This window comes from Ahaetulla prasina, chromosome 6 (assembly GCF_028640845.1).
Source record: "Ahaetulla prasina isolate Xishuangbanna chromosome 6, ASM2864084v1, whole genome shotgun sequence".
Lineage (NCBI taxonomy): Eukaryota > Metazoa > Chordata > Lepidosauria > Squamata > Colubridae > Ahaetulla > Ahaetulla prasina.
The window spans coordinates 104,004,409-104,015,166 of record NC_080544.1 but is presented as its reverse complement, the minus strand read 5'-3'; the positions used below and the strand labels follow the sequence as shown (position 1 = coordinate 104,015,166).

General features: G+C 39.9%; 1 protein-coding gene across 1 annotated transcript in view; it reads left to right on the top strand.

The window, feature by feature from the left end:
- Positions 1-2,689: 2,689 nt before the first annotated feature.
- The window catches only part of LOC131201334 (uncharacterized), a 31,035-nt gene continuing 22,966 nt past the window's right edge, over positions 2,690-10,758 (top strand). The window contains exons 1-3 of the mRNA XM_058189154.1: positions 2,690-2,936; positions 5,076-5,183; positions 9,469-9,556. Coding sequence (XP_058045137.1) covers positions 2,730-2,936; positions 5,076-5,183; positions 9,469-9,556 — 403 coding nt within the window. The 5' untranslated portion in view covers positions 2,690-2,729. The remainder of the gene's footprint in view (positions 2,937-5,075; positions 5,184-9,468; positions 9,557-10,758) is intronic.

The window sequence follows — 10,758 nt, the reverse complement described above, 5'->3', positions numbered from 1 at the left end:
CCTTATGCACAGTCACTCACGCTCTGGTCACGTCTCGGTTGGATTACTGCAATGCTCTCTACATGGGGCTGCCCTTGAGGTGCACCCAGAGGCTGCAGTTAGTCCAGAATGCAGCTGCGCGAGTAGTAACGGGAGCCGCTCGTGGCTCCCACGTAACATCACTGCTGCGTAGTCTGCACTGGCTTCCTGTGGTCTTTCGGGTGCACTTCAAGATTTTGGTTACCAACTTTAAAGCGCTCCATGGCTTAGGACCCGGGTACTTACGAGACCGCCTGCCGTTACCTTATGCCTCCCACCGACCCGTGCGCTCTCACAGAAAAGGTCTGCTCAGGGCGCCGTCTGCCAAACAGTGTCGGCTGGCGGCCCCCAGGGGTAGGGCCTTCTCTGTTGGAGCATCGACGCTCTGGAACGAACTTCCCCCTGGCCTACGCCAAGTGCCTGATCTTCGGACCTTTCGTCGTGAGCTAAAAACACACTTATTTATTCAAGCGGGACTGGCATAATAGTTTTAATATTTTAAACTGGGGTTTTTACTGTTTTGGGGTTTTAAATTTCTAAATTTTAAATTTAAATTTTTAATTACCGGCCTTTTTTGTAATTTGCTTTGTTTTAAATTCTGGTTTTAATTTTATATATATTGAGTTTTATCCTGGCTGTACACCGCCCTGAGTCCTTTGGGAGAAGGGCGGTATAAAAATTTAATAAATAAATAAATAAATAAATAAAATCGCCCAACTTAACATTTACTGTTAAATTCTGGGCGATGAATGGAGGCGAGGCCTGAGTGACTTCTAACAGCTCTTTATTTACTGCCTGTGAGGTAACTGAACCCTCTGGCTGACACAGCTCCTTTTATTTATTTTTATTTTATTTTTATTTATTTAATTTTGTCAAAACAATATACACAAGCATAACACAAAAAGATTATATAATATATAAACATATATATGAGGAGAAACAAGGAAGTATAAGCATATATATATATAGGGAAAGAAACAATAGGACAGAAACGGTAGGCACGTTTGTGCTCTTATGCACGCCCCTTAAAGTCCTTTTATAGTCAACTGCTCAGCCGAACAACCAATCAGGAGAGAGTATTTTCCCGCTCCAACAGAGGACCAGACTGAAAACTTGATTGACACTTTCCCAATTTGTCTTTTCATCTATGGATGCTTAGCAAACAGCCATACCTCCAATGGCGGCCATTTTTTAGCAAATGTACCCATGGAATCAGCCATTTTCTGACTAATGAGCCTCACAACCCTCTGTAACTGAAAAGAATGTAGTCTGATCTCTGCCCATTTGTAGCAGGGATGAGAAGCCTTCATTTCTTTTTAAAACATCAGAATTCAGTGTATTGAGATCCACCCTTAAATTTATGCAAAATGTCCCTTTCTACCTGTCATTACCCTTTGCGATGTTGGGAGTTTCACCCTATTTTACCCCTTGATTCAGATTTGAGTTCCTCATTTTGGATCATCTTTCTCACCTATTTTCTCCATTAATCATTCATTTTCTATTTATTTTTCCTTACCAGAAATCAAGACAACTGATTCAAAATCCCAGACCTACAACAAAACAAATATTCCTTTGAACTTCTGGAATTTACTTTTTATATCAGAGGATCTGTAGTTGCACAAACCCTGTCAGCAATCTGTTTATTGTGCCATGGACCAAGCCAAGGCATGATAGTCCCTAAAGATTGCAACAATACAAGAATAGAGGAAGAATCAATCTAATTAATAAACATCGCAAAGCAGGCTACATTTTTCCCTGTACGTGTTGCTGAGTCTCATGTGCAACAGTTGTTTGTTTAGTGACTGTTCAAAGTTACAACGGGAATGAAAAAAAAGTAACTTATGACCCTTTTTCACAAGATTATTGAAGCATCCCCATGGCCACGTGAACAAAATGTGGATGCTTTGTCCATATTTATAACGGTTGCAGTCTCCTGGGGTCATGTGATCACCTTTTGTGACCTTCTCATAAGCAAAGTCAATGGAGATGCGAGATTCACTTAACAACCATGTTCCTAACTTAAGAACTGCCACGGTTCACTTAACAAGTGTGGCAATAAAGGTCGTAAAATGAGGGAAAGCTCACTTCACAAATGTCTCACTTAGCAACGGAAAGTATCGTCAACTTTACTGGGTCCTATGTCTCTCAAAATTAAACAAAGGGAGGGAAGGAGGGAGGGAGGAAAGAAAGAAAGAAGGGGCCTCTGGTGGCTCAACGGACTAAGTCTGTCTGTTATTAACACAGCTGCTTGCAATTACTGCAAGTTCAAGTCCCACCAGGCCCAAGGTTGACTCAGCCTTCCATCCTTTATAAGGTAGGTAAAATGAGGACCCAGATTGTTGGGGGCAATAAAAGTTGACTTTGTATATAATATACAAATGGATGAAGACTATTGCTTAACACAATGTAAGCCGCCCTGAGTCTTCGGAGAAGGACGGGATATAAATTCAAATAAAAAAAAAGAGAGAGGAAGGCACAGTGAAACTTGTTTAAATTCAAGGATATGACCATTGGTAAGAATTAATCTGCCAAGATATGCACATCTAATCATTGCCTCACAGGTTGAAGCTTAAAGGTGAGGGACACCGCATGCAGAAGAATAAATATTAGCTATTGATTTCAAAGTATATATAGACTAAGCTCTGTCAGAACCTTGCTCTCTCAGTACAACTCTAGTTGCTGTCTTCTTTGATTCCCCAAAAATTTCCAAAATGGCCCTTTTAATTTCATTCTTAATTGGGATACAGCTGTTTCATGCAGTGTTTTCCGTTCCACTTCCTCTCTTCCTTTCCCCATCATGCAACTCTTTGGAGGTAAGGACTGCTGCAGAAGTGGCCCTCAACAAACTCAATGCAAATCGGAGAGAAGGCTACGTTCTTGGTCTCCAGCGCATTTTTGATGCCCAAGAAGTTACCGAGGTAAGACCTCCTTCTGCTAATTTTTTTTCCTTTCTTTCCACTGAGCAGCAGCCATTCTGGTGTCCAATCACGGTAGCTTTAATGTATTTGAGCAGGAATGAATCTACAAAATCATTTGATGGTACCCAAGAGATGTGGTCTAGATTTGGTAGTCCTAATAAAAGACATACTCAAAGTAGGGACAGTTTTACCATTAGACTGAGTCAAGCAACTAATATATATTTCTTGTTATTGCTGGTCATTTCCACCCTCTTTTCTAAAATGGGACAGTGTACTATCTGTCCAAGACATTCTAAATTAATGATTTGAGATCAGGTTCCATAATATATTCACCATTGCTAGGTTTAAAAATAAATGTTTTGCCACATGTAACAATCCATCTGGAGTAAACCGTGATTCTGTGGACACGGGTTCTGTGATGACCCAGGGCATGGCATGAAAGCAACACAGCCAGAGAACAGGTCTAACTCCCCTTTATTGTTCCAACTTTGCCCCCAAACATCCCCACATTTACTACAAGTCCTGGAGCAAAGCTCTCACACGCACCTTCAGCAGCCTCTGGCTGCGAGTAGTCCAGTAAGCCAGGTTAGCCAAACAGTAACCGGAGCAAGAAGTTCGGCAAAGCAGGCAAATCGGGCAAGCCCCACAGTAATCTCCAGGCATTGGCAAGTGCACACAAGGCTCCACAGATTCAACGCTTGTTCCTGACAAATGCCCCTCCCGCCAGCACCTCCTTACATCTTAGTCCCCAGGTGTGCCTTGTGAAGGGGAGGCGGGGCACTCTCCTCCCTCGTAGCTGGCTCAGTCTGCATTGTTCTTGCCTTCTCTCTTCTCTTCGTGCTCTAGGATCAGGAGGGGGTGATCCTTGCTCTTCGCCTGAGCTCTGACTCTCCTGTTCTGCCCTGACTGCAAGCCTTTCTAATCCTGAAAAGCCTTGCCCGGACTGACTCTGCCCTTCCCCAATTTCTTCCAAAGCCAACGGAGATGCCTTCTCAATCTCTGTCGGCTTTTGTGCCAGCTCACCTTCCCCTGCAGATTCAGACTCCGATGGGGGCATGACAGGTTCCCTCCAGGGGTGAAATGCTCCCAGTTCGGACCAGATCACCCGATCCAGTAGTGATGGCAGTGGGTGGTTTGGAGAACCGGTAGCAAAAATCCCTGCCCCCCCTTCCCCCATATGCCCAGCTGAAAAATGCTTTTAAAAGTTTTAAAAAAAGCCTCCGATGATCGCGCAGCTCAGCTGGGATTGTTGGAACCTTTTCAAAGCATTTTTTCTACAACCTCTTCGGCCAAAGAGGCTGTAAAAAAAACTTTTAAAAGGTTCTGGTGATCCCAGCTGTGTTGCCTGATCATCAGAGGCTTTTAAAAGCATATTTTTTTTTTTACAATCTCTTCGGCTGAAGGGGTTGTAGAAAAAATGCTTTGAAAAGTTAAAAAAAAAAAGTTGGCCATGCCTATCCAGTCACATTATGCCCTCCCCCCCACCCACCAAGCCATCCCCACAGAACCAATAGTAACAAATTTTACATTTTACTCCTGGTTCCATCTAAATTTCTTGGCATACAAAGTTCCAATATGCTACGGTCTTTTGCTGCCTAAGTCCCCAACAGAACTGGTCCCGTGTCATTTAAGCTTCTCAAAGAAGTAGATGATTGCTGTTTCAAATGCAGGGAAGGGAATTTAAAGAAGGAAGAAAAGAGTTTAACCCATTTCCCAAGATGCATTGCAGATGCAGTGATCCATAGAACATTAAAATATTGAGAGATTCATCTAGTATCTGCCCCCGTTCATCGGAGACTAAGAAGCAGCATTGCAGTATCCTACCAGAGCTGCAAACCTTTTTGGCATGTGTGCAATATCGACAAGCTGGTAAAAAAGATATTAGTCTTGTATCACAAGACAAACACAACTATGCCTGATGGCATATAATTTACATTAATTGGACATCCTTGCCCAGTTCAAGGAAGTTTCTGGATATATTTGAGAATGGAGTTCGTTTCTTGACATCAAGTGAAAATCAGATGATTTCCTGTCTTTTTCTGAATTTCGATTTGAAGGTTAATTCATTGTCATCTAACATGTTCAAGTTGATTCACAACCTGTCTTGCCTTTTCAAGAGTTTTCCTTTGTCCATAACAGGGTGACGAGTCTGTTTTCAACCTTGTTTTGGATGTGCTCGAAACCAAATGCCATGTCCGGAGCGGGAAATCCTGGAAAGAGTGTGAGTTTAGAGAGCCACACAATACAGTAAGTAATCAATGTACTTATTTTTTTTAAAAAAACAAAACTCCCAATGGGGTTTAGAAAGAAGTAAAAACTGGTTTGCAAAGTTTGGCTGAGGGAGTTACTCCACCCACTTGCCATGCGGTAACAAAACCGTTTTTACACAATAGCCTTCATCATTTCTCCCATCTTACTACTGGTTCCTTGACATCTCTGAGTTCGTCATAATTCCGGGCACCAAGGTGCCATTTCAAGTCAATGGGATTGTACACGTGAATCATACCTAAACTCCACTCGGTGCAGGAACTCAAGAAATAGCTCATACTGGACTTCCGGGTGGCTCCGCTGCGCTAAATGGCGGGCAATCTCAGTCCGCCCGTTCTTTGTGATTCTGTGAGAACTGTTTAGACAGCGTTAATCTGCAGTCAACAGCTCGTAAATCTCTACCCTCGGGCAAGGAGGGGGATGATGAGCATTTGAGCTGAAGTTGAGCCCCCAAGAAAAGCCCCAGAATGATTTCTGGTGGTTTGATGGGAACGCTCCTGCTATAGCTCAAAAAAAGCTCCAGAATCCAGAACGCCTCTGCAGAAGCAGAGCAAAACGCAGCGTCCATCTCTGTGACTGAAGAGGATTATTGATAAATTGTCAACACGGAAAGAGCCGAAAGCAGGAGGGCTGGCATTTGTTTGTAAGATGATTTTAACTCCCTGACAGAGAAGTTATTTGTATTTAAGAGTGGAGTGGAGATGAAGAAAGATGGCGTTTTGTGTTTTGAAAGTGAAAGCTAAGGAAATGCTGATTACAATTGCTGGCGTGGAACCTTTAAGAAAAAATAACAAGATTTTTTTTTTAATGGAATTCTTTTTTTAAAAATCTATTCTTTTTTTTATTATCTTTTTCTTACAGTGTTTAAGAAGAAAAATTTATTGGTTTTTTTTTCTTTTTATTCCCCCCCTTTTTTTTCTTTTTTTTTCTTCTTCTTGATATTACTTAGTTTAAAAATGGCTTTTAAGCAAAGAGATTTAACCACTTCTAAAATATTGGAAATTTCTTCACTTCAGGTACGGAGATTGAGAGAGGATATTAAAGAAAGTCTAAGGAATTTTTTACAGGAGCTTATGGAGGCTCATCTTTCAGAAATAGATCAAACATTTAATGAAATGGAGAAAGAAATACTGGATTTTAAAGATTTGGTGGAAGAGCAGAGTAGGGAGATGAAAAAATTAAAGGAATCAATTACCCCATTATTGTTATCTAGTACACAGACAGAAGAAAGACTGAATGAATTTAACCAAATTAATTCAGATTTGCAAAGGAAAATAGATGAAGTTCAAATTAATTTGAATTTAGAAAATAAAATAGATGATATTCAGGTTAAGGCTGATAAGGCAGAGGAAGAAAGGGTTATATTACAATATAAATTAATGGAATATGCTATAAGGGTGAGAGGAATAAGAGAGTGTAAGGAAGCAAATTTGAAACAGATTTTTATTCAGCCCTTTGCTCAGATAGAGGAGTGGAACCAGAAGATTTTGAAGTTAATATTGAAAAATTTATCGTGTTAATTCTTGGTGGGCAAGGCAGAAGTGTTTACCGAGAGATGTGGTTATTTATTTTACAAATAAGAGGATTAGGTATGGAATTTTGCAAGCATTTTATAAAAATAAATTTCAAATATTAGGACAAGATATAATAATGATGAAGGAAATTCCTCCTAAAATGTTAAGAAAGAGAAAAGAATTTGCCTTTCTGGTGGATGAGCTTAAGAAACATCAGATATATTTTAGATGGGAGGTTCCAGCTGGTTTAACACTGAATTATAAAGGAAGAAAGTATTTTCTCAACACAATTTGTAAAGCACGAGATTTTTATACTAATGTATTAAAGATTGGGAATTCTTTGTTAACAGATGTTAAGTTGAATGGTGAATAGATGGTGAAAATGTGTAAGACAGAAGAAGGGAGGAGAATGTTTAACTTTATTATATATGATTATGGTTAATTTTGTAATTGATTTATTGTGGATATAAATGTGTAATTTTAGGGGTACTATTTGATATATTTAAGGTATAAAGGAATAGGAAGATGGAATATTGTTTAATTTTGGAGGATAGATAGTAAAATTTAGGAATTTGGATTAAATATTATATTTAAGAGATGGATGTAATGTTAATTAGAATGTACTTGTTATAATAGATATATTTTGGATAAGTTATAGGTGTAATTTTAATAATGTTATTTGATATAAGTAAGGTAAAGTGAAGATTTTAATTACTACAATTGATACTTTGGATATTTGTAATATTATTTGTGTATATAAATGTTAAAGATGTGAAAAGATGGACTATTGCTTACCCTTGAAGGTTGGACAGAAAAATTAAAGAAACTAAGTTGGAAATATGAACTATTTTTGAGAGACTGCTTAGGAAGAAAGACATTTTAGAAGAACCTTGGTGAATATTGGAAGATGGAACGTTGTTTTGATATTGATTGATGAAGGTTGGATATTAAAACTATGTACTTTATTCAAGAATAAACACTAACTCAATCGGAAACTTCTGAGAACTCTAGGAGTGGAATGGTCTGATATATAATGGATTGGAAGAAAGTATCTTCTTTGTCTTTGGAAGGAGTGGAGGTTTTAAGGAATGACTATGGATTATGATTTGTGCTAGATTTTAATTTTGTTGTTAGTTTTATACCCTGTATTCGGTTCTCGGAAGTCCTGGGGGGTGGGGGGAGGAAGGGGAAGGGAGGGGGAGGGGGCAGAAAATGGATTGATAGTTAATGTACAAAGATGATTGAAGATGTATAATTAATGTAAGATCGGACCTGCCTGGCTACTATTTTAGAATGATGGGAAAGAAGGAAGTAGAAGAGAGAAGGAGGAAAGAGAAGAGGAGGAGGAGGAAAGGAAGGAAGAGGGGAAGAGGGAGAAGAAAGGAGTAGGGAGAGAGGAGAGGATGTAGATAAGAGAGGGGGAGGATGGTTATTTATTTATTTATTTATTTATTTATTTATTTATTTATTTATTTATTTTTCAGATTTATATACCGCCCTATCTCCCTAAGGACTCAGGGCGGTTCACAGGCAATTAAAAGCAAACATATAAATACAATTTAAAATAACACATAAAAAACTTATTAAATAGCCAAATTATTAAAACAATATAAATACTAAAAACCCCATTAAAACCAATAAATTTAAAAAACTAACCCAGCCCCGCGCAAATAAATAGGTGTGTTTTGAGCTCGTGACGAAAGGTTCGGAGGTCCGGAAGTTGACGAAGTCCTGAGGAGTTCGTTCCAGAGGTGGGAGCCCCACAGAGAAGGCCCTTCCCCTGGGCGTCGCCAGACGGCACTGCCTAGCCGACGGCACCCTGAGGAGTCCCTCTCTGTGGGAGCGGACGGTGAGAGGTATTCGGTAGCAGCAGGCGGTCCCGTAAGTAACCCGGCCCTATGCCATGGAGCGGTTATGGAAAGTAGAAGAAGGTAGAGAAGGAGAGTAAAAGGAAAAGGGTGGTGACCGGGCAGATCCGATTAATTGTATATGATGGTACATTAAATATGTTATTCGATATGTTATTGGATAAGAATGTCAAAATAAAACTTTTTTGAACAACAACAAAAAAAAGAAATAGCTCATACTTTCTCTTGGCTGGCCAGTCCCACTGTTCCATAGCTCGTACACTTGGGAAAGATTTCCTAACATTCAATCCAAAATCTGCTCCTGCAACCTAAACGGGTTCTTCCATGTCTACACCATGGCAGGAAAGGAACCAATTCTTGACCTTCTTCTAAATGTCCCCCTTTTGGGTACCAAAGTGATCCTTGCCCCCTCCTCCCCTCCATTTCCTTGTCAAACAAAACATTCACATCACCTTCAATCTCTTAATTTAGCACTCTCTTTGTCCCTCTCTCTCTCTCTCTCTCTCTCTCTCTCTCTCTCTGAATCCTCCTAAAAGTATACTAATTTTCTGATACTTTTGGCCTTTGGCCTTTCAAGTTTGCTCTAAAGCAGGAAGTAGATCAGGGGGAATTGAGATCATGTCTGCTGGATCGATCACCTGTGCTGCACGAATGAGCGTTTCCTAGTAACCCCTAATATATTCTGCAGTGCAATAAAACAGACATTGGGGTCATACAAAATCACAGGAAGAAATGTAGGTGCTGTAGAGATGTGGAAAACATTATGGAAGGAAAGTAATCCTGAGTCTAAGGTATGGGAAAGATCCAGCTTTTGATTATGTGTCATGGAATCATTGGTAAAAGAAATGGGTAGCACTAACACACTATTTTCTTTTGTTCCAGGTTTTTGGCTATTGTGAAATAATACTTAGATTCAACAGGAAAACAGATGATTCGTTCTTGCACAGAAGTGACTGCATTTTACGCCCTCGTATGTATTTTCCACGTTTGCTGCATGGAGGCTTGCCAAAAATATCTATCCGAGCACATGTATCTTGCAATTTTTACAGATATCCCCAATGAAATTTTAAAAGTAGATTCAGAAGCCCCAAAATTAAATTTTAAAGCCTTGTTCCATTGCTCCAGGTATCTTAGGCTACACCAGCGGTGAAATCCACTTACTTTTGCTAACGGTTCAGGAAAGGTATTCATTTTCTGCCAGCATTTTTACTACTACAAGATGTTATCTTCTACTAACTACATCTGCATTTCCGTGCTGGTTTTTGAATTGCACTATCAAATTAAAATAAAAACAACTCCTATTCAGACCCAAATCACCTTTTTCAGCCAGTTTATGATGCATTGTGTGATTGTCAGCATAGAAGAGGTACAGCCTCTGCTGACATCAAAAATCTAATAAAAACTGTTGTCGAAAGGTATATTAACTTGGACAAATTGTTTCTCATTCCTGTCTTGCATCATACTGTAGCTTCCTAAAACTGACCCTCCATGATAAAGTTATGAGTATGAATGTTTGAAAGAAACACAGTACAAACCTTGGGAAATGAGGAAAAATTGCTAGGAAACCTTTGTTGCTTCATTAGATTAAAGAATAGTTTGTGCCTCAGTCTGTTCTGCAAAACGGCCCACTTGATTCGTTTGCAGTTTAGTACATGTGAACCTCAGCAGGCATTTAGTGGATGATTCAAGCTTTGCCAACATGGCTGACTGTGCCAGCTAGAGAGTGACTTGTGTGAACTAGAAGTTGTAGCAAATGTGGTTTGAACTTTAGATAGAGGCATTTCCTTCATCGGGTGTTAATGGATGATGGATAATGACAATTGCAGGGACTTATCCAGGCAGCCTCCAGGAATCAGACACAATTAAACAGAAGAAAAAAAAACTAATTGAGTTTGTTTTGGGGTGCTCCAGTCTGTTGCTGGCTGGTACAAGAAAGCATAGAAGGTCATGGGTAACGAAACATCTACAAGCAAAACCAACAAGCTGAGAAAGCACCACAATCAGGGGTGAGATTCAGCCGGTTCGGACCAGTTCAGGCGAACCGGATGTTAATTGTACATCCGGTTCATCGAACCGGTAGTTACAAGGACTGGATGACCCCGCCCACCCAGCCCTGCCCCTCCCAGGAGTCTCTATGTGGCCCATTTTGGATGCGAGGTAAGTGCACGGAGA